General features: G+C 46.2%; 2 protein-coding genes and 2 non-coding genes across 4 annotated transcripts in view; 3 read left to right on the plus strand and 1 right to left on the minus strand.

Moving 5' to 3' along the window:
- The window catches only part of USP12 (ubiquitin specific peptidase 12), a 29,632-nt gene extending 18,445 nt beyond the window's left edge, over positions 1–11,187 (minus strand). Inside the window, exon 1 of the mRNA XM_056858349.1 lies at positions 11,079–11,187. Coding sequence (XP_056714327.1) covers positions 11,079–11,126 — 48 coding nt within the window. The 5' untranslated portion in view covers positions 11,127–11,187. The remainder of the gene's footprint in view (positions 1–11,078) is intronic.
- Positions 11,188–18,929: 7,742 nt separating this feature from the next.
- Positions 18,930–27,178, plus strand: RPL21 (ribosomal protein L21). The gene is made up of 6 exons (XM_056858304.1): positions 18,930–18,949; positions 21,423–21,501; positions 22,186–22,247; positions 23,946–24,058; positions 24,438–24,588; positions 27,051–27,178. The coding sequence occupies exons 2-6, from the start codon at positions 21,435–21,437 to the stop codon at positions 27,138–27,140; spliced, it is 483 nt and encodes a 160-aa protein (XP_056714282.1). The 5' UTR covers positions 18,930–18,949; positions 21,423–21,434; the 3' UTR covers positions 27,141–27,178.
- LOC130485709 (small nucleolar RNA SNORD102) lies at positions 22,934–23,010 on the plus strand. Its single transcript, XR_008933724.1, has one exon. It is a non-coding gene; the product is annotated as a small nucleolar RNA SNORD102 (small nucleolar RNA).
- On the plus strand, positions 24,120–24,249 carry LOC130485717 (small nucleolar RNA SNORA27). Its single transcript, XR_008933732.1, has one exon. It is a non-coding gene; the product is annotated as a small nucleolar RNA SNORA27 (small nucleolar RNA).
- Positions 27,179–27,807: the final 629 nt, after the last annotated feature.

A 27,807-nucleotide genomic window follows, 5' to 3' on the forward strand; every position in this document is an offset into this window, starting at 1 on the left:
CTACTCCCTGCTTGATGATCAGAGGCTGGACTCATGTTGCGGACCCACAGCCAGGATTGCCTCTTCAAGGCAATAGGCATACTTTATACTTTGGAAGCAGCCCTTCGCAGAATAACACAGTCAGCGAGGACATTATTTAATGCCTTTACAGAGCGAGTCCAAGATTTGATCAAATGTTCTGGCAAGAATATCCAGCGAACTGGATAACACACAACTGGATACCACACTGTGGCTTTGGTTGACCCTCTTGAAATCAAAGAATCTGTGGAATTATAGAACTATTGCTATATGAGTCCTGCCTTGGTACACCCCTATGTTTTGGGAAGAAAACATGCCATGTCCTGCGGGTGTCTTCTACAAACACTATTATATTGTGAAGAGGAAAGCCCATAAGCATGCCCAAAAAGATGTGATCAATGTACCAAAGTCACACCTGGCCTTCAGTCACAGTGCCCTGGCAAATGTCAACCCAGGAGGAGAATCAACGGAGAATTTCCTCTGCTCAGACGCGCATTAATTCCCTTTACAAACCTACCTGCTTCCTTTGCTCTCTTGCAGTATAGATCCTGTGAGCAAAGATTCCCATGATCCCGGGGAAATAGTTTATCGTTCAGATCCCCCTTTGGTGGGAAGTTCAGATAAGCACCCTACTTTCTGACTTGGGTCCACAGCCACTCCCTGCTTCTGAGAGACTCCTTGAAATATGCCATAGAAAGGAACAAGCCGTCACTTTTGCCATGTCCTCTTCCACATGCCTGCTGTGGGAAAGGTGATTTGTAGGAATATGTCATCTCAAGAGGTAGAAAGAAAACTGTGCTTTTATTGTTACTTTTTATATTCTATATTTTTCACCTATTACACTTCCCCTTTAGCTTGTAGGATAAAATATTTTTTCCATTTCTTCTTTAATTCTGAGACACTCTATGGATTACTTTGTATCAGAAGCCAGACACTGAAGTGCACTCCACCAACTAAGAGAGAAAAAGGGGTAGGATCCTTTCCCAGAATAGCTAGGTGGTGATGGTAAAAACGTCTAAAGATCCAAGAGCCCATGGCGCATGCATAGCTTTTAATATGTGCATAACTAATGGATCCAGAAACCATTTCCTTCGGTACTGCTACCTTAGTCATATTAACCAATAATTTTTTTATTATTAATATGACTAAACTGATCAACACCGCTGGAAGACAAATTTAACATTAAGATATTTGGCACTATAATAAAGAAAAAACAGTGAAGATGGTCTTTTCTTCCAGCATTTTACAATAGCCGGAAAAAGGAATCTATCAGGAAATTTTGGTACAATGCAAATATATGTAATTGTAATCCATCAGTTCATCTTTACATCAAAGTCCGTGGCTTATAACAAGTATTGTGCTTGAAGCTTTAACCCAAAAGTCCAATGAAACATGATTAGATGTCATGAGGATGGGGAGATTCCTAGTGATGAATGACCTTCACAAAATTTTCCCTACTCCACAAAATACATTAGGGAATGTATCACTTTGGGGATGAAAACTGTAGTGTTCTAAGTTAGTGACAGCCTCAAGCTATATATAATAAGAGGCCATCAGGAAAGAGTCTGGCATAGACCCAGTGCCCTTGCAGATAAAGCTGAGCACTTCCATTCTCGTTCTGGGGCTCCGGGCATCTTGCAGGCGGTGGGTTTTGCCGTCACGTGCCCAGGGAGGCAGGAACTAAAATTTTCAACTTCCAGTCTTCCTGGGCGGGAAACCCGCCTAAGCCCAGTTTCCGTCCTGCCTTGATTTAGGGAGGCAGCTTCGTCGCAGAGCTCCAGCGCCTTAAGAAAGCTTTAGATTCTTTTCTCTCCCTCTCAATCCTCACTTTCCTCCTTCCCCTCTAGTCAAGCCCTGTCCTTCTGTCCGCCCCTCCGTCCCAAACAGCCTTACAATGCAAAAAATTACCTGGTGACATTGTTTGAACTGTTGCACTGGGTTAAGGGTGGTGAATTTAACATGATTGGATAATTGGTTTCTGCAGAGCAGTTTCAGCTGCTAGGATACTGGAAGATACAATAAAATTATAATCTATTAACCATTTGAGGCCCCCTCCAGCAACATTGGATATTTATTGTATTTCAATTGGTACTTTCCAAACCAAGTTTTGAATGATAGGGGAACAATATACTGCATAGGATTTCAGACTTGTACAGAGAATTAGTTCTTCATGAAATCACCATGTGGTCAAAACTTGCATGTCTTCTCTCCATGGCCCTCTGTTGTCATACAGCATTCCTACCAAACTAGCAAATAATGGGGTTTCCAGGGAAAATATACTCTTTCTCCAGTCACCACAACCATATTGCTGTGACAGCTGAACAGTAAGCAAGCTTGCTGAAGAATCAATGCCAGAGATTTCAGTGGGATTGACCCCTGAACCAGAACACATAGGATTGCAGCCTTGGATTAGGAGATGCAGTACTATACAACCACCACCGAGTTGACAGCACCACTTAACAACACCCAAAGAACCAGTGTGGTGTAACAGCGAGAATGTCGGACTAGGATCCGAGATCCACGTTTGAATTCCCACTCTGCCACGGAAGCTCGCTGGGTGACCTTGTGCCAATCGCACAATTTCAGCTTAACCTACCACACAAGGCTGTCAGTATAAAATGGAGAACAGCAACATTGGTTGCTTTGGGTCCCCCACTGCATAGAAAGGGAGGATATAAATGAAATAATGTACTAATTTAAATGAAATAATAGATGAACTTTTATTAAATAAATGAAATCCACTTCACTTATGGCAAGATTCACAATTCTGTGACTAAATTTAAAGAACTAGAAAAATGATTTTTAACATTTCCCTTTTGTACCTCATTTAATTATTCCCTTAAAAAGGAAAAAAGTCTGACCAGCCCAAGGTATGTGGTTTCCACAGGGACAAGTTCTGCAGACCCAAGGTCTCCTTAACTAAAACTGGACTAGGGGCAGTGGACATTGGATGCTAATTATACTTCAGTCTATCTTGAAATCAGATTAACTGAACAGCAGCATGGTGATTAAGAACATGGTGCATGCTCACACCTTCCCTGCTCTTCCCTCCTCTCCACTCTCTCCCGAATTCTATCTGACTAAGGGAGCACTGACTCTCGAAAGCTTACACCTCAAAACTTTTTGTTGGTCTTTAAGGTGCTACTGGACTAAAATCTACCGCAGACCAACACAGCTAACCTCTGAAACCTGTCCCTGATTCTATGGTCTTCTACTGCCATGGTTTAGTGTTTAGACCAAACTGCATAAACTGAAGTTAGCATTAACAAAGTACTGCACATAATCATTAGGAATACTTATCACATTAGTATTAAATAACTAAGCCTGGTCCACAAGTATCTCAGAATTGTGAATCTGAGCCTTCATAAAACACATGACCAGAACAGACTGAACATACAATACTGCATCAGTTAGACAGCTCACCAAATTCTCTGTATTATCTGAATTGAACTTCAATTTGCTCACTCTCCTCCAGCCCATCACTTTCTACAGGCGTATGGTCAGAGACCAACATGACTCACCAAGGTCTGTTGAAAACCTCTCTTAAAGGCTTCATGTACATGTTACACAGCATGGGGGATAACATGGATCTCCTAAGGTCTGCCCTTTGAGGAGATAAACCTGAGCACAAGTCAGGGGTTGGATCTCTTATGTTGCTCAAAAATAATGTTTACAAAGATGGATCACACACTAAACAGTTATTCCCAAGTTTAACTACAACCACTTCATAAGCCCTATCTTGCAACAGCCACACCTTTAACAGACCAGCACATGCTGCATGGAAATGTGCAGCATTGTGGCACATTCCATTTGTTTTTAAGGAAGAATTTGGATGGCTGTTTTAAAAATAAAAAAGTCATTCAGTTAGATCATGCCACCCTGTCCTCCCTCTTACATAAAGAACCTTCCTGTGGAGGAAGGTTTCACACTTTAGTTGAGAGAAATGGTAGGTCCAGTTAATTGTACCCAAGTTATTGTTCCAGTATAAAGACAGAACAGTACACTACCTTCTACTGAACCACTCCTAAAAAGCTATATTATTAGATTTTAATGCAGCTAACAATATGAAGTGCTTATTATCAATAATTGTTCTAATGAACTATTCCACAGAATTACACACAAATAAACTACATAAACAACGCAAAGGAAAATTAGATTGCCTTCATGTCCTAATGTGCTGATCTGTTTCACAGATTACAGGAAAAGATGAATCCCTGCATCTCAATACATCAACCATATATTTCTTCACCCTATCTTTCCCGGAAATGTGTTCAGTTGCCCAGCCTGGTCTGACTGAAGCATTATGCGCAACTGGTGACTAAACTGGCAGCAGTAATTCGCATTTAAAACTCTGAAAGCAGACCTCATGAACCATGTAGAAGCTGCAATAATGCAATTATTCAGTGTTGCTGTGGTGACAGAATTATAGAGTTGGAAGGGGTCATACAGGCCATCTTGTCCAACCACCCGCTCAATGCAGGATCAGCCTAGAGCAGTGGTCGGCAAACCGCGGCTCGCGAGCCGCATGCGGCTCTTTGGCCCCTTGGGTGCGGCTCTGCCCCTGGGCGCCGTGCCTGCTGCTTAGTCTCCCCTGGGGCCCGGGCAGCCACGGTTCCTGCCGGCGCTTCTCCTGTAGCTGCGACGGCCGGCGGGCGGCCGCCCCTCCCTCCTCCGAGATGCCTCTGCGCAGGCGCCGCCTCTCCCGCTCGGGGCTCTGCTCCCCCGTGTGTGCGCGGTCACAGCCCGCCCGCGGGCCGTCAAGCCCAATCCCGGTCCCAGCGCCAACCCACAGGGGAGGGGGGAAGAGCCCTCGGACCCCCACTCGCCTGGAGAGACGGCCAGTGGCAGCCGGCTAGAGCCGCCTCCCAGCGCCCGGGGGGGGGCGGGCTCGAGGTCCCCACAACCGCCGACCGGCCCGCATGTCAGCTGGCGAGCGAGAGAACCGGTCCAGGCAGACCACGCCCGGCCGACGGGGTGCTGCAGTGGCCGCGACGGCCCCCGGCCCCCAGGCTGGCCCGCCAGCCGGGTCCCCAAGGAGAGGCCAAACAGCCCGCCCATCAGCTGGCAGGCGGAGGGGGGAGCGCGATGGCAGAGGGAGGCGCCGGGGAGGCAGAGGGGTCGGCGCGGCTCCAGTCCCAGCTCCCACCGGGAAACGGTTGGTGGGACGGTGGGGGGAACAGACGCGGAGAGGAGATGCCTGAAGGAAAGACCCACCCCATGCAAGACGGGCTGAGGGCAGGCGGAAGAGCCAGGGGAGGGCAACGACGAGGCCCCCGCCCTCTGAGACAACTCTCCTGGCAAGGAGAGGAAGAGGTGCAGGGGAAGGGATCTTTATAGCCTCGGGTTGAGGGAAAAGGGGGCGGAGCCTAGGTGGCTCTCAAGGGAAATTTCAATCGTTGTGCTGTTCATGTTTGGCTCTGTTGATTGGTGAGTTTGCTGACCACTGGCCTAGAGCATCTCTGAAAAGTGTCCAGCCACTGCTTGAAGACTGTCGGAGAGGGGGAGCCTCACCACCTCCCTAGGCAGCCAATTCCACTGTTGAACAACTCGTACTGTACAATTTTTTTTCTAATATCCAGCCAGGTACCTTTCGGTCTGTAATTTAAACCTATTATTGTGAGTCCTATCCTCTGCTGCCAACAGGAACAGCTCTCTGGCCTCCTCTAAGTGACAGCCCTTCAAATACTTGAAGAAAGCAATCATGTCGCCCATCAACCTCCTCTTCTCCAGACAGAACATTCCCAAGTCCCTCGAGCCTTTCCTCACAAGGTTTGGTCCCATGGCCCCTGATCATCCTTGTCGCTCTCCTCTGCAGCCACTCCATTCATTCCACATCCTTTCTTGAAGTGAGGCCTCCAGAACTTCTTTCTGATGTTTCAGAAAGACTGGTTCAGAATTCATTTTATATTTCACAGCTCTATTTAATCCATAAATTCTTTACAAGCTTAACAGTTTCTCATATTTCAAGCCTCTGATCAGTTCAGCAAACATCCAGCGAACAGAAGCTGATACCTCCTTTGGTTTGTCAAAGACAGCTTCTCCAATCTCTGTGAGAAAAAGCCTTCGAAATGCTCATTCCAAATAACTTTCAAACTTTTTCCTTTTTCAAAGCTTTAAGCAACAAAAGCTTCCTCTACTGCAGTAAGGCAGGGAAGCATCAAGTTTCCTGACACATCAGTATGGTGAACACACTACTATGTGACCAGACAGGGTCTACCAGAGTTTTAACAAGAAAGTAACTCCTGTTGCTCCCAAAAAGTGACAGTTTAAGAAAGCAATTTCATTCTTAGAGGTAGTAGGAGAAAATGTCTACAAACCGGGGAAAGTTTTCGAACAAATAATCAAACAGTCAGTCCTTGAGCATTTAGAAAGTATGGATTTGATCACTAAGAGCCAGCACGGGTTTCTCAAGAACAAGTCATGTCAGACTAATCTTATCTCTTTTTTTGAGAAAGTTACTACCTTGCTGGTCTTTAAGGTGCTACTGGACTCAAATCTACCACAGACCAACACGGCTAACCTCTGACACCTGTCCCTATGCTGTAGACATACCGTATTGTCCGGCGTATAAGACGACTTTTTAACCCAGGAAAATCTTCTCAAAAGTCGGGGGTCGTCTTATACGCCGGGTGTCGTCTTATAGGGCGGGTGCTGAAACGTCCGAGCCGGACTGGAGAATCTGCCTGGGGAGCCGCCTCCGCTCTGTCCATGTCCGCCGGAGGAGGGAGGGGAGGCGAGCCCGGCGAGGGCGCTCGCTGCCCGGCTGGGAGTCAGAGCCAGGCGCACCGGGGCGCACGGAGGGAAGCGCTCGGCCACGCTCTGGTGGCGGCGCAAGGCAGGCAGGCCGCTGGCTGGCCAGGGCTGCCGCTCTCCCCGCGTCCTTCTCCGCCTCCTGGCTCCTGCCCACCCGCTCCGGCGTTGTGACTGCAGCCGCGCCGCGCTCCAGCCCAGACTGAGGGTGGTTCGGGGCTGAGTGAATGCGGGCGGGCTGCGCGCTCCTCCTCCTCAGCCCCGCCTGGCTCCCTGCCTCCCTCCCCGCCTGTGCGTTGGTGCATCTGGCTCCGCTCTTGCAGCGCGGCTAAGAATGTGACCAACTCCCCAGGTGGGGCTCTTCCAGGAACAGCGAGGGGCGGGCCTCTGCTGCGGAGGAGTATATCCCAAACTCTATTTTAACTGGAAAAGTTGGGGGTCGTCTTATACGCCCAGTCGTCTTATACGCCGGACAATACGGTAGTTTATCTTGATTTCAGTAAGGCTTTTGATAAGGTTCCACATAATATTCTTGTTGACAAATTGGGAAAATGTGGTTTAGATTCTATTTCTGTTAGGTGGAATTGTAACTGGTTGACAGATCGCACCCAAAGAGTGCTTGTTAATGGTTCCTCATCCACTTGGACAGAAGTGACTAGTGGAGTGCCTCAGGGATCAGTCCTGGGCCCTGTGTTGTTCAACATCTTTATAAATGATTTGGATGAAGGAATAGAGGGGATGCTTATTAAATTTGCAGATGATACTAAATTGGGAGGGGTAGCAAATATGGTAGAAGACAGAGCCATGATACAGGATGATCTTGACAGGCTGGAGAATTCGGCTGAAACGAATAAAATGAACTTCAACAAAGATAAACGTAAAGCTCTACATTTAGGTAGGAAAAATCAAATGCATAATTATAGGATAGGAGAGACTTGTCTGAGCAGTAGTGTATGTGAAAAGGATCTTGGGGTCTTAGTAGACCAAACACTGAACATGAGTCAGCAGTGTGATGTGGTAGCTAAAAAGGCAAATGCGATCTTGGGCTGTATCAACAGAAGTATAGTGTCCAGATCACGAGAAATGATGGTATCGCTTTACTCTGCTCTGGTTAGACCTCACCCATAGTACTGTGTTCAGTTTTGGGAACCACAATTTAAGGAAGATGTAGACAAGGTGGAACGTGTCCAGAGCAGGGCAACAAAGATGGTGAGGGGTCTGGAGACCAAGTCCTATGAGGAAAGGTTGAAGGAGCTGGGTATGTTTAGCCTGAAGAGGAGAAAACTGAGAGGGGATATGATAACCATCTTCAAGCACTTGAAGGGCTGTCATAAAGAGGAGGGTGCCGAGTTGTTTTCTGATGCCCCAGAAGGTCAGACCAGAACCAACGGGTTGAAATTAAATCAAAAGAGTTTCCGTCTAAACATTAGGAAGGATTTTCTAACAGTAAGAGAGGTTCCTCAGTGGAACAGACTTCCTTGGGAGGTGGTAAGCTCTCCTTCCCTGGAGGTTTTTAAGAAGAGGCTGGATGGCCATCTGTCAGCAATGCAGATTCTATGACCTTAAGCAGACGATGAGAGGGAGGGCATCTTGGCCATCTTCTGAGCATGGAGTGGGGTCACTGGGTGTGTGTGGGGGAGATAGTTGTAAATTTTCTGCATTGTGCAGGGGGTTGGACTAGATGACCCTGGCGACCCTTTCCAACTCTATGATTCTATTATTCTACTTATTTTAGGACGCTTCTTTACCAGCAAAGACTAGGGATAGTATAATGGCATCATTTTGTTTACCTAACCTTCATAAATTAAGGCTAATATCTGATAGAAGTAACACTGCAAAACTTACGTCTTAGGACCTTGACAGATGTAAGCACAGTAAATTCTACTAAAGTGATTAAACTGAATCTAAAGCAGCTTTAAAGGGTAATCAAGGGTGGTGACGACCTTTAGAGGTATACACTACAACAGAAGGCACAACTTATTTGTAAGGGAATAATTTTCAATGCTCTATTTTCCAATTAAAGAAGAATAAAACTACCTACCTCTTTCAAACAAGAGAATATCAGGGAATGGATACCGTAAAAATAATAATCTGTGCCCTACTAGTAAAGAACCCTTATGTGACCATCTTGCAAAGGGCCCTAAGGAATCTCTTCAGAAATGACAGGATAAAAAACAAGTTTCCTTGCTACCCCACTCTTTAAAATAAGAAAACAGGAGGTGACTAAACTACAGAAAGCAGAAACTGCTTGAAGCTGTGGAAAAGAGAAGACAGGGCAGTTCTGGGTAAGGTAGAGGGAAGGGGAAAACAAACAAGTGGAGATCAAAAGAATGCAAATTTTGAGACAAGGTCATGGGTATGTCAAGCTGAATAAAAGAGAGAAGGGAGTGATGTGTTATTACTGAAAAGTGTCCTATGGGTGTTGTGCAAAGGCTCTAAGAGAAGAGATACCACTGGCTGATACTCTTTCACTTAATCACACATCAGTATCACCTTTGAGCCCTAGGTTTTTTCACACTTGTAGGGCGACAAGATAGATGTACAATAAACCAACTGGATCCTGATAAGGAGACATTTACAGTCTTCTGCAAAATTGTGGCTTGTTTATTATGGGAAAGAAAGATCACTCATACCTGACTTTTTAACAAGACTTTTGTAGCATTTGCATCCAAAGGGAAAGCAGCAACATGGTTTTTATGAGCTCCAATTTTTCTTTACACTAAGTAAAGCGGTAAGATGAGATGGAATATCTAATCCAGGACACTTACGGTTTAGGAACAAACATCCCTATATGCTAAATAGATTTCAGAAGAACCTCCTTCTTATTGGGGCATTTTTTGTTTTACTCCGGTGACTTTCTGCGTTAAAGAATCTCTTACATAGCTACTTACATTAAAACATATGTCAAAGTGTGCCTGCCTTGTAGCCTTTAAACGTTGAACCCTTTTAAGCTAATTAAATTAGGTTGATTCTGTGTTCCTTTTCAAAGTAAGTATGGCATAACAAAACAAAAACCACTGTAGAAAATAAGCCTGGATAGGAGAAACTGTGGACCAGACTAGGACATCCATCCTGCTCAGAGAATCCCACCCTCCTCGCTTTCGGTAAACTATGCAAAACTGAATTATTCAGGCTTTTTTACACATGTAGTAGGCCTATACTATAACAAAACAGTTCAGAAAGATACTTTGGTAAAAGGATAGGAAGTATACTACTGTGCATAATGTATACTGCCTGTAGCTGTAAGTATGATCCTGTGTAATTACTGCATTGTTTAATGTGTCATGTTTCTTTCAGATTTCTGCTTGGTATCAGATTTTCTGCAATCCAAATCCTATTGCACTGTTTATTGGCTGTCCCCTCCTGTTGATTGTTTTGACTTACATTGCACAATTTGCCCTGAGTCTCAATAAGATAAAATAAATGAACAGGCCCTAACCTATCAAACACATGCACTCTACAATGTAGTTATTGGTCTTTCAGACTAAAGGCAGAACCCAAGCAAACATTTAGCACACTGTGCTAAATGGTCTAACAAGGCGTTTGTTGCTGTCGACCAAAATAGCCACCTAGTAATGTTATATGGTACCACAGGACTCTTGCGTTGTTGTTTTGTGACAACAGGCCAATAAAGGCAAACCCACTAGAATGTGTCTCCCTGCAAGAGAAAGGAAACGCTTTCCTTGCGCTAAACTCTGCGCTGCTCCACAGCACCAACACACGTACAACTGAGCACACGTTTCTCAAGGCCCATCCCCAAAATCCCTCCCACACCCACACATTTCTCTCCAGATGCTTTAAAAGCCACAATCTGTTGGCGTACACACACCCCTCCCCATCATCACTACAACCATGTGACGACCAATTGCAGCCCCCCCCCCGCCACCCTTCGTTCCCGGAGCCTTTTTGCCATGTAGCTTTGCCTTCTGACCTGGCTCATTTGCAAACAATTTGCAATGCATTTCTCCACTGCAAAAAACGGCCCTCCTCCAGACATACCCGGGGGAGGCCAGCCCTAATGAACTCCAGTGGGGCTTAATTCGCGACAAGCGCGCCTCGGATCAGGCTGCACGGCTCCCAACCCTGATGTTTACACGCAATCCCTACATACAGACGTGTGTGTCTCCCCCACCCCCATAAGCAGAGCCGCCACCCTCCTCAGTCTCCCTTCGGAGTGAAACTGGAGACACACCCACCTACCCACCCACCCACGCACGAGCAGCCTCCGACCGCGTAGCCCCACCGCTGGCTCCTCGCCCTAGAGACGCCAGCGCGGAAGGGCGGCTGAGGGAACGGGGGGGGGGGCTCACCATGGTACAGATGGAGGCGATTTTGGAGACTGTCATTAGGATTTCCATCCGCGCAGCGCCATTTTCCACCCAATCGTAAAGTCGGAGCCAGCTGGGGGAGCCCCAGCGGAGGAGGGAAGCAGCCCCGGCGCCGCCTCCAACCAGCTGTTTACCGTGGGACACACGGCGGCTCCGCCTGCCTCTGGGAAACTATCCCGAGCGGTTTCAACGGCCGCGCGCATGCGCACACGCATCCGGCGCGCGCGCTAAAGAACCTTTCCTTTCCTCGCCCCCCCCTCCCCCTCCCCCTCCCCCTCCCCCTCCCCCTCCCCCTCCCCCTCCCCCTCCTCCCATGTACTGTGGCTGCGCGCGCATGCACACTTGCGCGAGCCGGGCCGCCTTCCGGACCCGCTCCAGCCCTGTTTGCAGCTGCTCTATGGCCGCAAATACTTTTCATTTTGGAGCCTAGCGCCGGGGTGTGTGTGTGTTTCAGGCCCACATAGCGCAGCCAATCGCATCTCTCAGTTCAGAAAAGAGCCAGAGTCCAGTAGCACCTGAAAGACTAACAAAAATATTTTCTGGCAGGGTCTGAGCTTTCGTGAGCCACAGCTCACTTCTTCAGATACAGCTAGAATGTGAATCCATCTGTCTTTAAGTAGAGGAGAGTGAATTCAGACAAGCATTAGTATGGAAATGTTAACAGTATGGAAATGTGAATAGCAGGCGTGATGGGATTAGGTATGGTATGCAGAAGAGTCAGTGATGTCCAGGGGAGAGATGGGTGTGGAGAAAGCATTGGTAATGAGCCATGAATGCAAGGTCTTTATTCAGCCCAGTTAAATGCATTGACTTTAGTTTGAATATCAACTGTAATTCAGCAGTTTCTCTTTCCAATCTCCCTTTGAAATTCCTTTGTAAGAGATTCCTTTGTGAGCTGTGGCTCACGAAAGCTCATACCCTATCAGAAAATATTTTTGTGTCTTGAAGGTGCTACTGGACTCTTGCCCTTTTCTACTACTGCAGACAGACTAACGCGGCTACCCACTGTGAATTATCTGTCAGTTCAGTTAGGGTTCTTTCACACATCCTACATAATGCACTTCCAAGCCGCTTACTTTAATGATCGTTTGCAAGTGGGTTTTTGGTGTTGCACACAGTAAAACCCAGCTGCAAAGTGCACTGAATGTGCATTATTCGGCATGTGTGAAAGTGCCCTTCGATGCATTCTCTCTCCCTCTCTCTCTCTTGGTCTTTGGCACGTAGGTTACCTCTCAAACTTCGCATGGTCTGTCCTCCCCCCCAGAGCATAGCTGTTTACAGGTGTGCAAGGGCTACAAGTGGGTACATTATCCCTCTGGGATGCTTGCTGTGAAGTAAGTCCTGGAGCTTACTCGCAAATAAATTTACTTAGTATGCACGCTTGCCTTCATTAATCCATTGAGAGAGCCTTCTGCGTAAACATCGGTGGCAGGCAGTATCTGTGCACGAGATTTCTAACCCTAACCCTAAATTATGCCAGAATCCAGTAGCGTTTAGTTTGGGAGAGGTGTAAAGCAGGGGTGGGGAACGTCAGGCCTGGGGGCCGTTTAAGACCCGTGAAGTCGTTTTGTCTGGCCGTCGTGGGTCCTGGCAGATCTCTAGCTAAGAGGGATCTAAGACTGGCGATCCGCCCCCTCCCGCGGACAGGAATAGCCTCTATTCAAGGCAGATGTGAGTTTGTATTGCAGAGAAAAGGAACCCTTTCCCCCCTTGCATAAGAGTCGTTAGCTATGGAGCTGCTAGGACTGCCCAAGAAACTGTGTTAACCCTTTCCCTCCCAGCCTATGGAGAAACGTATTCCCACTGTACAACAAGAGGGCTGTGGGTGGAAGTGGCAACAATGGAGGGGTTAAAGGGGGCAGGGCCAGAATGCATGGGTGGGGGTGAGTTCTTAGCCAGTGTGTCCTCATTTCATCCCTGCAGGTGGAGGTGGCAGGAGCTGGCTGTAGAATCCCGCCCGAACATGCGGAGCAGGAGCAACTCCAGCATGTGGCTGGATGGCTACGCCCGGCTGGTGCAGCAAACCATCCTGTGCCACCAGGTGGGCGAGTGTGCCACTGGTTGGATGTCTGCCTGCTTGCCTGCACGCAGGGGGGGTGGTCATCGGGGGCAGCTGCCTGCTTGGGGCTTGGTCAGCTAATTTTTCAGTTGATAATTTTGTATGGCCTGTGAATGATGTTATAAATATCCAAATGGCCCTTGGCGGAAAAAAAGGTTCCCCACCCCTACTGTAAAGCCTTCGAACGGCGACTGGACATCTTTCACCCATTGCTGAAGAACCAAAGTAAGCCGACCCGCTCCTGGGATGAAAGGCAAAACGTGAAGCTGCCTCACTCAAGACAATTTGGCAAGGGTGCTGATATGGGCACCTTCCTGTTTGCATGGTGTTCTTTGACTGATCTTTCCAAAAAGATCCTCTCAAATGGTCTACTCCCTACTTTGACTGGGCTGATCTGACCAAGTGGATCCATGCCATGGTGATCTCGAGATTACACTATTCTAATGCGTTCGCCATGGGTCTGCTCTTCCAAGTCAACTCATAAACTCCAGCTGGTACAGAATGCTGCAGCTGGACTACTGTTGAGTAATAGGCAGAGTATACATATCATACCCATTCTGCAGTCACTCCATTGGCTACGCTATCAGTTACAGGGTTCGATTCATGTACAAAGCCTTTCATGGCCTTGGACCCTCATATCTACAGGACTGCCTTGCCTATGACTTGCACATCTGAGGAAAACCCAAAGATGCCACCCTGCCAATGGGTAAGTTCAATAGCTACCCATACACGTACATTCTGTTGCAGTCACCTTCTACAAGGGCCTGCCAAAGAAGGTAATGAAGGCTCCCACACAGTAACAGGGTGTGACAGATAAGGGGTTAATCTGCAGCAAGAGCTGACAGACCAAGAGTGGGCGGAGCCAGAGAGCTGACACTCTGAGCTCTGAGAGACAGAAAAGCATTCAAAGTTTGGGACCCAGCCTGAGAGGAGGCTGTGATAGATTGGGAGCTTGGGACCCAGCCTGAGAGGAGGCTGTGATAGATTGGGAGCTTGGGACCCAGCCTGAGAGGAGGCTGTGAAAGGAGTCCTAAGATTGGAACCAGCCAGAGAAGGCTGTGATAGATTCTGAGCTTGGTAGCGAAACTGAGCGGAAGCCAGACTGTACTCTGTGAACCTGAGGGGTTCTCTTAAAGCCGAAGCTATTGACACACACAACCTGTGGGAGTGACAGGAGTGAGAATTGGGTTAGAGAGGGCCCATTCTCAGGTCACAAAGGGGAATTAGTCTCTGAGGTAGAGATATTCCAATAGCAGGGAGGTGTGGAGGATTACAGCCACTGGTGTGGGGTAATCAGAGAGAACAGAAAGAGGGATTTTGGATATTTCCCCAAACTTCTGTGAGTTCTCTGAGAAGGGAGAGGAACTCAAACTTCCTTCGCTCCTGTGAGCTAGGCTGGGGACAGAGTCTGAGAAACGGAATCTGAGTAACAGTTCTGAGGGACAGAACTAAGCGTGAAACTAAGAACGAAAGGAACTTGATTGAAGAAAACACCTAAGCTATCTCTCTGAAATAATCTTGTGTAGATAAATCTGACTCTGAGTTTTCCCTCCAATTTCTGCCTTTTCCTTGAAAATCAATCTCTGTGAGTTTTGTTCAATAAACTTCCCTGTTTTGTTTGTTTAAGTTAAAAAGCCTCTTGTGTCATATTCCTCTCTGAGGTAAATACTGGTGTGGGATTGGAGGAGAAGGAAAATAATCTCACAAATACACTCAGGCCAACGCTTTTCCCTCAGTATAATCGGCCGGGCTGAGAGAGTGGGATACTGAAGTGGTTGAAAGGGGGGTGCTTCGTACAGGGCAATAGTATAATGGAATAATCCAGGAAGGCACTTTTATAAAGGGAACTGTGGTCTATATCACTTTACATACTTGATATTATCTATTTGTTGTAAGTATTGTCCTGCTCTTACTGCATTTTCTACTTTTATTATTCCATTCTCTGTATCACTTGACATATTGTGTCTGATACTTCTTTGCACTATTGGGCCTATTGCATTATTTATTAGATCTCATGCTATTTTACACAATGTAATCTGACTTGAGTCTCTCTCAGAAAGACAAGCTATAAATAAAATGGCATTGTTTATATTTTATTTGAATAACTGCCAAATGTTAGGAAAGGTACAGGATTGTATAAATGTATAACAAAACAGTACTCTAATGGTTAATTAAAAAACCTTTCTGTATTGACTCTTTCCTATGTGAAATGGCAGACAAATGGAGCAATGTATAATACAGTAACGTCACGTTTTTTTTCCCAGCACACATTGGGGGAGACATGGGTCAGCAGCTTTTCTGCAGAGTGTAGATTAGGGCTGATTAAACATTTTCAGGATTGTGGAAGATACTTAGTAAAATAAAAATCTAATGTGTGAGTTGCTGTACTGTTTCCTGTGATACAAAATATAGGACAATTGGTAGCAGCTTGTTTAGGGCTGATTGCAGAGTGATTATGTTTGTGCTGCAATCAATTCTTAAATAGTGCTGGCTCTGTTGTCAAGAAAACTCAATCATTTTGATTGTCTTCCTGTCTTGAGATATTGTGTCCCTAGAAAATCTGTAGTTTTCCTACGCACTCGCAGATGGCCAGTTAATTTAAAAGTCTCAGCTGGGTGTATATAAGAATGAAACATATGAACTCCAACTTTTTCACATGCTAATATTCAAGGTGCCCTGACCAGGATGGCCCAGGCTAGCCTGATCTCGTCTGATCTCAGAAGCTAAGCAGGGTCAGTCCTGGTTGGTATTTGGATGGGAGACCACCAAGGAATACCAGGGTTGCTGTGCAGAGGAAGGCACTGGCAAACCACCTCTCTTGCCATGAAAACCCTAAAAAGGGTCGCCATAAGTCGGCTGCGACTTGACGGCACTTTACACACACACACAATATTCAAGGTACCTTTGGCTTCCATACTTCAAAAATACAGGGTATCTAATGTGTCTTTCCAAACCAAGGTGAAGCCAATGAGCTGCAAGCACATAACATCAGAGTCACATGACAGGATAGGAGGATGACATTATGATCTCACTGGTGTCAAGTACAGGACTCTGTTGTCAAGAGAGCCAGGGACTGGAAGAACAAGCTGAGCAACAGGAAGTATCCTGTAATGAGGAACAAGTTAAGGAGTAGAACCATGGAGGAATCTTCTCTACCACTAAGCTCACCTTGCCATGCTGCTGCTCTTTTCAGCCTGTGGGTAGACAGGGAGGAGGGGTGTGGCCCGTGCCCTATATGCATGCATTCTAGCAGCAGGTCTGTTCAAGAGGCAGCAAACAAAATTGTGGTTCTGGAACTCCTGACCCAGCTGCTGCTCTCCACTGGTCTACACAAGCAACCACATGTTGTCTAAGTGGTAGCTGTATATCTGTTATACGTGTCTCCTTTAACTCATTTTGAAAGTCACTTTGAGAACATTTGCAGTTGAAAATCAATGTAAAAAGAACTGCTTTATTCTTTATCAAGTATATTTAAGATTTTCTGACAGCTGCGACTTTGGGGCATAGGGGAATTTGCAATAATTTTTAAACTACCTTATGTGACAGTAGGGATAACTGGGTAGTGTTCCTTCCTGCACACCCCACACCGAATGCACATTAGGGACTAATATGGGTATAGTTCTTGTTTTCTCTATGGTAACCACTCCTACAGCAAAATGGGTTTGGAAGAGATTAAATTAACTGGTATGATCCATTAGCTGCAGATTTGAAAATCTGGGTGGTAATCAGATTTTAAATCTCAGCTGCCTTCTGTGAAAGATGCTCAATGGCAATAACAGCTGTAAACTAATGAGATGTATTTCTTGCTTCATACTAGGAGTTTGGTTTGAATTTCCCCTAAATAAATAACCTGTTATTTAATCCGGTGAAATCATTACGTTCATTACATATTTCCACACCTTCAGCTCTGTAACTAATCGATCAAAGGCAAAGCAGTTAAATTAAACTTTAAAAGCTTGACATCCCTCCATAATAGTTTGCACTACTCAAGACAAAGGTTTGAATGAAATAAAAGCTTCAGATGCACATAATAACCATCTGGGGCTGCCTTATACTGAACCAGATAAGCCAGGTCAGTGCTACGTAGTCCGCTTGACAGCAGCTCTTCAAAATCTTGAGCACAGGCCTTTGCCAGCCCATCTGAACTGGGAAGATATCATGGGACTGAATCTGGAACACGCTACTGGCAAAGCATGACTCTACTGAGCTACTGGCCCTTCAAAATAGTTATCACCGAAAAATGAAATACAAGAGAGGGTTACCGATGCAGGACTGCCAGGCTTTGCAGTAGTTTGATTCTCAATGGCTGTGGTCATCAGTAGAAGAAAGCAGATTTAACTCCCATTTTAACAGTCTCCCTAAATGTACTTATTTGGTAGAAGTTCTCCATGCCCTCCCATACATCATTAATTTGTAGAAACGAGCAAGAGTCCAGTAGCACTTTAAAGACTAACAAAAATATTTTCTGGCAGGGTATGAGCTTTCGTGAGCCACAGCTCACTTCTTCAGTATCTGAAGAAGTGAGCTGTGGCTCACGAAAGCTCATACCCTGCCAGAAAATATTTTTGTTACGTCTTTAAGGTGCTACTGGACTCTTGCTCTTTTCTACTACTGCAGATAGACTAACAGGGCTACCCACTGTGAATTATCATTCATTTGATTTGCATATGGCGACAAAGCTGCGCTTGAAGACACGAGTGGGGAAATTGTCCATTTTGATACTCAGGCTGCAATCCTATCTACACTCACCTGAGAGCAAGCCCTATTAACTAAAGTGGAACTTAATTTTGAATAAGCAACAGGTACTTCATTCTAAACTCCGAGTAACTCTGTAGGATTGCACTGATCTAACATGCATGCATATTTGCTATTGCAAAAACAGGCGGAGGGGAATCCGGTCCAGCTTGACATAACGATCCACAACCACTTTTTTACAATACACCCAGTCAAACAAGAGGTGGAACTGGAAGAGTAAGCGCTGCTATATTAGCAGTCGTCCATGACTCAGTAGAAAAGGGCAAGAGTCCAGTAGCACCTTAAAAGAAAGCTCATACCCTACAAGAAAATATTCTTAGTCATAAAGGGCAAGAGTCCAGTAGCACCTTAAAGACTAACAAAAATATTTTCTGGTAGGGTATGAGCTTTCGTGAGCCACAGCTCACTTCTTCAGGCTCACGAAAGCTCATACCCTACCAGAAAATATTTTTTTTTAGTCTTTAAGGTGCTACTGGACTCTTGCCCTTTTTAACTACTGCAAACAGACTAACATGGCTACCCACTGAAAAAATATTCTTGTTAGTCTTGAAGGTGCTACTGGACTCTTGCCCTTTTCTACTACTGCAGACAGGCTCACACGGCTACCCACTGTGAATTATGTCCATGACTCAATTAGCAACCTTTTACTGACGTCACGTGGCCACACCGAGCCCACGCGATTGCCCTTCTTTCCGTTCCCCCTCGCCACATGCCACTTAGAACCCGCCCCCTGTCAATCACATGACGTTTAAGGGCCGTTACAAAAGCTGTCTCCTCGACCGCCTGCTTCAGTTCTTAACGCAGCATTTCCCTAGAGAGGGAAACGTGCTGTTTTTTTCCCCGGGGCCGTAGGGGCGGCTCTTTGTCCTCCTTTTCGCACGAACTATCCTCGGGGGTTTTCTTCCCTCCCTCTCTCCCCCTCCTCAGTCAGGCACTTCGTAGACAGCAGTGACAGTTCAAGGCCCCCTCGTGGAAGGAAGGAAGGAGAGTTGAGGAAGCCCCGCCCTCTTTCTTTTCGGCCTCGGACGCCATTGTGCAGGTACGCGGCCGAGGCCCGCTGCTTTTCGGGCCTCCTTTACGGTTCGCTCACGAGGCCTGTAAGAACCGGGCTCCCTTGAGGGTGAAGCGGGGAAGGATGCAGGGAGGGCGGAGGGAAGCCGGGTAGCCGCGCCGTGACGGCTCCTTGCGGGACGGGGGGGGGAAGCTGCGGGAAGAGCGCGTGGAAGGCGGCAGGCGGGGGTCGGGAAGCCGTTGCTGGGAGGGGGGCGGGGGCGAGCTTGCTCTGACGTAATCCCGAAGGAGGGGGTGGAGAGGGGGGGACGCCAGGCGCACGTGGTGTCGGTTTAGGATATCCTCGTGGTAGAAGAGGACGCCTCTCTTTCCACTGTTGTGGTAAACGGGGTTCGGGGGGCGGGGGGAGAGACCCGAACCGTTATTTCAAGAAAACAGTTTTATTCTGGCAGCTGCGACCCAGAGGCCCTAATGGGCAGAAATCTCTGAGTCCCGATTGTACTGAGGGAGAGTTGTTTATCCCAACTCAAGATATGACAACCCATCAACATTCAGGGTAAAGCTGATAGCGCTACAGACATAGAGGCGCGGCAGTAAAGTTAACAGTTTCACCCAGTTCTTGTTATGGTTTACGGCAACCCTCCGTGACTCTTGCCCCAATTACTAAAGACATAGACACACAGAGATATCCTGCCCAGCAACAAGCTGTTCCCTTGCTGTCCTAATACATTTCAATACATTTGCAGAAAGGAAAAGAGATTATTATAAATCGCTAAATCAGTGGATCTTCCATAGTCAGGGGAAGTCTACCTTGCTGTCTCATGGCTGCCCACGAATTCTTCAGGCTTAGGGCCTGCTCGTGCAACTTGAGGGCATTTAAGTGGGGAAGCTGTTCCGGGACTTGTACGAACGTGAAAGGTTTCCTGTTGGATCGCATTGGTGCTCCAGCGTCCTGGGAAGGAGGAGGGGGTTACATGTTGCCCAGGGAGGGGCTGTGGCTTAGTTTGTAGATGTAGAGCATCTGCTTGGTATGCAGAAGGTCCCAGGTTCAATCCCTGGCATCTCCAGTTAATGGGACTAGGCAAGTAGGTGATGTGAAAGACCTCTGCCTGAGACCCTGGAGAGCTGCTGCAGGTTTGAGTGTAGACAATACTGACTTTGATGGACCAAGGGTCTGATTCAATATAAGGCAGCTTCATGTGCATTCATGTTTGTGGGGCTTCTTCAACTCTCCTTCCTTCCCCGGGGGGGTGGGGGTGGTGGCGCTTGCACTGTAACTGCTGTCTAAAACTAGTAATAGGGGCAAGACACAGAGATAGTGAAAATATGCTTGACATGCTCTCTTTTGAAGAGCAGGATGCTCTCCATCCCGCTATGGGTTAGCATTGGAATTAGTTAGGGTTTCATTCTCCATCATTGATGTCTTGGTCATTGTAATTTTGGTGCCATATGACGCTTTCTTGTTCACTTACGTTGAGCAGGTGGGGTTTTTTGTTTTTAAAGACAACATTGCTGGTAGCAGCTGGGCTGGTAGTTATAATGTGTGTAATTTTTTTAATGTATTTATCTTATTTATGATTATGTGGTTTTAATTGGTCATTCATGCAATTTGCTTTGGAGCCCTAGTTAAGAGATGGGTTAAAACTTTTAAATAAACAGTACAGTGGAATATAGTGGTACAGTACAGGGCAAGCTTTATTGTTGGAAGTCTGCAGAATGTCTAAACTGGTCTTAAAGTGTATTGGTTCCATTGAATAAAAAGTCTCCAAAATGAAAGCTCTTTGTGTTGCATTAAAGATTAAGAAAACCAACCGTGTCATAGGCCAGTGGCCAGTCTTTCAGATGCAAGAGGATTCTTATTCATGAAAGTCTGTGCAACCAAAAGATAACTCTCTGGAATAAATTTACCCTTATTTTTTGCAACTCATGGCAGTTTTTTGCAACTCATGCACCTTATATCAGGTGTGCATTTTGAAGCTTAAGGTCAAACAACCTATGTGTGGTCAAAATACTGATCTTTAGAAGCCTGACCCTGAGGCTCAGCCATCAGTTATGTGTTATAGAGGGGAACAAGGTTTAGTTTTAAAATAGTTCCTTAGCCTTCACTGCAGTTACCACATTTGCAATTCAGAGTGCTGTGGTGCCATAGATTAGTTTGCTGTTTAGCTTCATAGGTAGTACTGGAGGGACAAATGTACTCAGCCTGGGGTCCTCTTACTCAGGTTTGCATGCCGCCATAGTCATGTGGTACCAATGCTGCAGGGTGGCTTCTTTTAAGATGTATTAGAAATGTAGTGCCATGTGGCAGGCTGTTGCATGGCATACATTTGGACAAATTGTGTTCTCACTTATTTGGAGATTACTATTCGGTGTGTCAGATTCGTTGCTTGCTGAACTGGTGCTTGAGGTTTCAGTAAGATGTACCTGTAGAGAATTCAAAGGCTGCATTACTGTTAAGCATGTAGATTTTTATTTATGCTGTCATTTTTTCTCTCCCATAGTAATCAGACAAGATGACCAATACAAAGGGGAAGAGGAGGGGGACTCGTTATATGTTCTCAAGACCCTTCCGCAAACATGGTAAGTAGTATCGCTGGAAGCAGTGTAGTTGATAGGGCTGTGACAATCAGTGGGTTGCTTGCTTCAGCAACAAGCCTAGAAATATCTTTCACTGACTGGAAAGCCAACTTGAGTGGATTTGGCTGACTTTCAAGGAGACGATGTAGTCACTGACCACCTCACACCACATAGCCAGTGGTGGGGTAATCAGGATCAGCTGAATTTCTGCAGTCTTGTACTGAAATGTAAAATTCTTTGTGCCCACAGCTGCCTTGAAGTAATATCCAGATTTTATTTGGTAGTTGCGTTCTGTTCTTGATCATTAGTAGGACAACGACCGGGAACTCTTTGTATGAGGGGTACTAGAAGCAGGGCAAGAACTTGGGAAAAAGGAGATGCTTTAAATCTAAAGAAACGGCTTGAGCTTTCTCAGAATTGAAAGCTAGTTTCATACTCCTGTGACTTTCAGGTAAGAGGGTAATATTCAGATTGTTGTTTGCTTGCTAGTTTATTTAATCTAGCAAGCAAAGAATAATTTACCATGTTTTCTGCTGAACCTGGCAGCAGTCAAGCGGGGGAAGGGTAACTGGATGAATATGTAACTTTTATGATAACTCTGGAGTTTTAATGGTTCTCACATCTGCCACCTGTGTGTTGGTATACAGAAATTTAGTAAAAATGACTGGTTCTTGTGTTTTTTAATAGGTGTTGTCCCTCTGGCAACTTACATGCGCATATACAAAAAGGGTGATATTGTGGACATCAAGGTAAATTTTAAATAATGTTCTAGTGTTAAAATTATCATATTCTTTTAAAATAATAGGATAAGAAAGTGTCGTTTAATCGGAGCCAGTGTGGTATAGTGGTTAAGAGCAGCAGACTCTTAATTTGGAGGACCAGGTTTGATTCCCCACTCCCCTGTATGGAGTCTGCTGGGTGATCTTGGGCTGGTCACAGTTCTCAGAACTCTCAGCCCACACGGAGGCAGGCAATGACAAAACTACCTCTGAATGTCTCTTGCCTACAGGGTTGCCATAAGTCAGCTGTGTCTCGATGGCGCACACACCATTTAATAGAAGAACAGTTAGCTGTGTTCTGGATTGTCCCAGAGTATCAACGGCTAGATTTTGTACCATGCTTCGCTTGCTTTTCATTTCCTGCTGCCTACAGCATAGTATTACTTTAAAAGTATACCATGGAAAAGCAATGTGGTTCAGTCTTTTCAGTGAATCTGAACACAGTGAAGCTGTTGCTACTTGTAGCAAGAATTGTAATTCCTCACTTGGCAGCGAAAACAGAATTAGTTCCTGAAAAATGTTCCAGTGAAACGCATAAACTTGTTAAAGGCAGCCATTTTCAGCATATCGCATGAGTACCAATGCGAACCCTTATATTAATGTTCAATTTCCAGAATCTACTGGAGCATTGCCTTGCTGCACCCTTGATTCTCTGGAGCTTGATGATGACTGTCTCCTATGATTGCTTTTCTAATAGCAAAGTGAGCAAATCATTTCACCGGCACTGAAAGCAAACCAGAGTTGTCATGGGGCTCCCATATGTATTTATTTTTGTTGGGCTTCTTGAGTAATTTAAAGATAGGGGAACGGCTGCTGTGGTTCATTGGCCTGGGCAAAGTGTTCTGACGCATCCGTACAGTGATCTGGATTTGATTGCTGCATGATCAGACTCCCTGCTAAACAAGTGGTGAGCAACCAAAACAGCTCGCTCTTGGCCCTTTTCTTTCTGCTGAAGCAGGGAATAGTGCAGCCCTAAACAGCAGTGGTTTTAATCCTCAGGAATAGAACTGTCTCTTATTATCAGAGAGGCTCTCTTAGGGATACTTGGAACAGTGGCAAATGTACTAAATGGGTTAGATCAAATGAGAATCTGTATCTCTTGAGAAATAGTCAAATTGTGCATATTTCCATCACATCTTGTGACATTATGCTGCCCTCAGTCTGGCTGCTTGAATCTCCATATTTCACTTGGTGTAACTAGAGGCCTCTTTTCATCCTCTTTGGTTCCTTTTTTAATCCCTCGTGTCCTTTATTAGAGCCCCATAATCTTGCATTTGCTTACCTCTTCACCTAATTCAAAGATGCGTCCGTCAGGGAATATTTTGCTACAATCTAATAACTGGTCATCAGTTTGACAATGTATATCCAGCAATTATTGAGTGGTGATCAAGTGATGGGTATGCCAACCCCAGTTGTATAATGCTATGTAATTAAAAACTAATCCTTATTTCATGATTAATAACCTTTGGAATTATAGTGTATTTTAAATAGAAAACTATTTAAACTACCTTGAGATGGATTGTTCGTCAAAAAGCATTTTATCAAAAACATCAGATTTAAATTTTAAATTTTTTTTTGATCCATCCTGCTTGGTTCAGCTTTGTACATACTGATTTGGTATTTTTAATTTGTGGAATGATGTATATTTCAATTTTCTTGTATTAACAGGGCATGGGTACAATTCAGAAAGGCATGCCCCACAAATGTTACCATGGCAAAACAGGAAGGGTATTCAACATTACCCAGCATGCTGTCGGTATTATTGTGAACAAGAAGGTTAAGTAAGTATGTTCTAGTTGATTCCTACATTTGTTTGTGGCTGGATTACACCAGTGTGCTTTCATCTCCCCCTTCACTTTGCCACTGAGACGTTTCTTGTCTCCATTGGCCATTCAAGTGGGGTAAAGAATATCCTTTTAAAACCCAACCAGATTGTACTTAATTGGCTTGGATCCTGTCAGAGGAAACAGAATTTGAATAGTTCTGCTGAACATGAATTTTTGTATATTCCTATACTAATCTAGGTTGGCCCAGTGAAGAGAGCTTGCTTGTATTGCTTATGCTTTGGGACTGTGGGATCGAGCAGTGTCTACTGACTTAGCTGAGCTGTTTAGCTGCCTTTTTCAATACACGGTGAACACTGTCAGCTTCTTTTTTTAGGGGCAAGATCCTCGCCAAGAGAATTAATGTACGTATTGAGCATATTAAGCATTCCAAGAGCCGAGACAGCTTCTTGCAGCGTGTGAAGGAAAACGAAAGGAAGAAAAAGGAAGCAAAGGAAAAGGGCACTTGGTTTGAACTGAAACGCCAGGTAAATAAAAGTTCTGTATTAAAAGAAAGGAATAGCTTAAGGGGGTTGAATACTTTGTAAGGCTGCACTAAGATGGGAGGAAGCCCTTAAGTCAGGGGTGGGGAACCTTTTTCCTGCCAAGGGCTACTTGCATATTTATAACATCATTCGGGGCCATACCGGGCATAGATCTCCCCGCGGTGTGGGGGAGGTGGGGAGAGGCTAGGGTTGCCAAGTTCCTCTTCGCCATGAGTGGGAGGTTTTTTGGGTGGCGCCTGAGGAGGGCGGGGTTTGGGGAGGGACTTCAGTGCCATAGAGTCCAATTGCCAAAGTGGCCATTTTCTCCAGGGGAACTGATCTCTGTTGGCTGGAGATCTCCAGTTAGTACCTGGCGATTGGCAACCCTAGTTCCTTACTGTTTTCTCTCTACATATCAAGACAAATGGAAAGGTGTTTGGAGGGTGGCTTGTGGGCAGTTCAAAGATGGAATAGGACTGCACGCCTTTCCACCCGAGGGTGCCGGAGAAGCTGCCGGAGGGAGGGAAAGAAGGGAGGGAGAGAGAGAAAGAAATGGAGCAAGGGAGAAAAAGAAAGAAAAGTGGGGAAAGAAAAGGACGGAGGGAGACAGAAAGAGGCTGGAAGGGGGCAGCTGTCAGCAGGGCAGGACGCAGAGTCTCTGTGGGAAGGGAAGGGTCTCCCAGCGCCCCATGCCCTGTGGGCTGTTCTGTGCACATGCCCCCCCACTTCTCTGCTGAGGGGGGAGGAGGCTGCTGAGGGGGGAGGAGGCGGGGGGCCGTGTGTGTGTTTGGAAAAAGTGGGAAGGCTTTTCTGTCTCTGGCCATTCATGCACGGGAGGTTTTGCCTTGAATTTGCCGCTCTCCAGATGCACATTTTCCCCATCCGGGTTCTCAAAACTCTGCATGGGGACTTACTGATGAATTTTGAGAATCCAGATGGGGAACATGTGCATCTGGAGAGCGGCAAATCCAAGGCAAAACCTCCCGTGCATGAATGGCCAGAGACAGAAAAGCCTTCCCGCTCTTTCCAAACACACAGCCTCCCACCTCCTCCCTCCTCCGCAGAGAAGTGGGGGGGGGACGCTTAGAACAGCCCACAGTGCACGGGGCGCCGGGAGACCCTTCCCTTCCCGTGGAGGCTCGGCGTCCTGCCCCGCTGACAGCTGCCTCCTCCCAGCCGGGCCCGCCGCCAGGGAGGGAAGGGAGGCAGCCCAGAGACTCCGCCCGTCTGACTTCCTGCCCCCCGGCTCACCAGCCACCAGCCCGACCGCTGCGCCTTCGCCTGTGGGCCGGGCTGGGCCCCCGCCACCTACGTGCCTGGAGCGGGCAGCAGGAGGAAGATCCCCCACCCGGCTGGGCCTTGCTGCCACCTCTTCCACCCACCCCTTTCAGAGGAGGCCCGTCTGGCACGGAGGGAGGGAGCCCAGCCCAGCGCCCCTCTCTGCCTGGCTTGCCCAGGCCCCTAAGCCCCCCGCCCAGGGGGGGATCTCCCGCCGGCCAGCCCCAAGGGGGGCTCCTTCCTACCTACTTGCGAGGGGGGGATGTGGCCGTGGGGCACAGCTTCAGGCTTGTGAGAGGCGAGCGGGGTGGGGCAGAGCCTCCTTCGCTCCCACCCGCCAGCCATGCCCTTCCGCTCACATAGGCCCAGAGGGCGCCGGAGAAGCCACCGGCTATGCCGAATGCAGGCGCTTGGCTTCTGTTCCCCACTCGCCCGGCCGTCCGCGCACGCTCCAGCGGTGGCAATGGCGGCGGCTTCTGTGGGAGAGGCCGCGGGCTGCCGCCAATGTTGTTGTGGGCCGTATATGGCCCACGGGCCGGAGGTTCCCCACCCCTGCCTTAAGTGTTCGTTGGGGGTGTGAATTGGATTTCTGCATCACATTCAGGAAAACTGACATAAATAGTCACAAGCATTGCTGGAGGAGACGTTATACCTGTGTATTATACTTTCAGAATTCCATTTTTGGTTCCTATAGATGTCCTGTTTATGTACATTTGGAAGAAATAAAACTGCTGTGTTTGCATAATTAAAACAAACACTGCATGACTGTTACTCTCAATCTGTAGAGAGGAAGTCCAGCATCAAAAGGACTATTTAAAAAAAAAAGACAAACGTCACTAAATGAAATATTCATGGAGTGGTTTACCCACCAGAGGACCAGCAGCCTGTAGGTACACGTGATACTTGTATTGCTACATTCTGTTCCGCAGTCCTACCAGGAATCCATTATCTGGAGGGAGTACCCGTATTTTCTAAGGATAAAGTGTTGAAATTTGGGATCTGCACAGCAGAAATAACTGAGGGAGAGCTCACTGAGTATATGCAGCAAATGCATGCTTATTGTACAAAAATGACCATGTGGTAAACTCTTGGTTTTCTCATTTGCAATAAAAACTATGACTAGCTCAGTCATAATGTATTGCGCTGCTTTTTTAATAAAGATTTTCCCCTCTGTTCTTGTCCGACAGCCTGCAGCTCCAAGAGAAGCACACTTTGTGAGAACCAATGGCAAGGAGCCAGAGCTGCTGGAACCAATTCCATATGAGTTCATGGCATAATGTATATGAACAAAATAAAATCTTTTAGAGAACTGAAATATGTGTTAGCGTTCACATTTCTGAACATTACGTGACAGAGTACTTCATAATAAGTGAGTGCTGAGTTAAATTATGGCAGAAATTGTCCCTCCCAATGTATTTTGATTTTCTGATAATCCTGCAATACAGATGACTATGTTGGCTAGACTGAATACCATTCCATCAGGGGAGTTGTCATTTAAATAGGGTACCATGCCAATGTGGTTCTGGCCAAATAGACACTCTTCAGCATTCCTTGTTTACCTGTGACTTGCTCAACAAGGCTAGAGACAGATGGATAAAGCCTTTTATTCAGGAATCTGTCTCTAAACTGGATAATCTGAGGGTTATTTCAGCAGGGGTGGATTTTAATATTGCATTGACAGTTGCCAAATTCCTTACCCAGCTAATTAAGATTAAAAAATACTAATTTTCCTATGGGCTATTCACATAGTTCCTCCCCTCCTTTTTAAAAATTTTTTGATCTCAGTGTGACATTGTTCAGGGCGGAATTGGCCATGTAAAGTAAGTACGGCAGAAATAGTAATTCCAATGGTAGTTTAGTCAAAGTCCAAGTACCATGAATTATTGCCCACTGATACCATGTAAGTGTGCTTCAGATCAGGATGCTAATATAATGAAGTATATT

This window comes from Euleptes europaea, chromosome 12, assembly GCF_029931775.1.
Source record: "Euleptes europaea isolate rEulEur1 chromosome 12, rEulEur1.hap1, whole genome shotgun sequence".
NCBI lineage: Eukaryota > Metazoa > Chordata > Lepidosauria > Squamata > Sphaerodactylidae > Euleptes > Euleptes europaea.

What these genes read in the sequence shown, in the direction of transcription:
- RPL21 (XM_056858304.1), top strand. Translation starts at nt 21,435, where the DNA reads ATGACCAATACAAAGGGGAAGAGGAGGGGGACTCGTTATATGTTCTCA. An exon ending in AAGACCCTTCCGCAAACATG is followed by an intron (nt 21,502 to 22,185) that starts GTAAGTAGTATC and finishes GTTTTTTAATAG; the next exon opens with GTGTTGTCCCTCTGGCAACT. An exon ending in GTGATATTGTGGACATCAAG is followed by an intron (nt 22,248 to 23,945) that starts GTAAATTTTAAA and finishes TTGTATTAACAG; the next exon opens with GGCATGGGTACAATTCAGAA.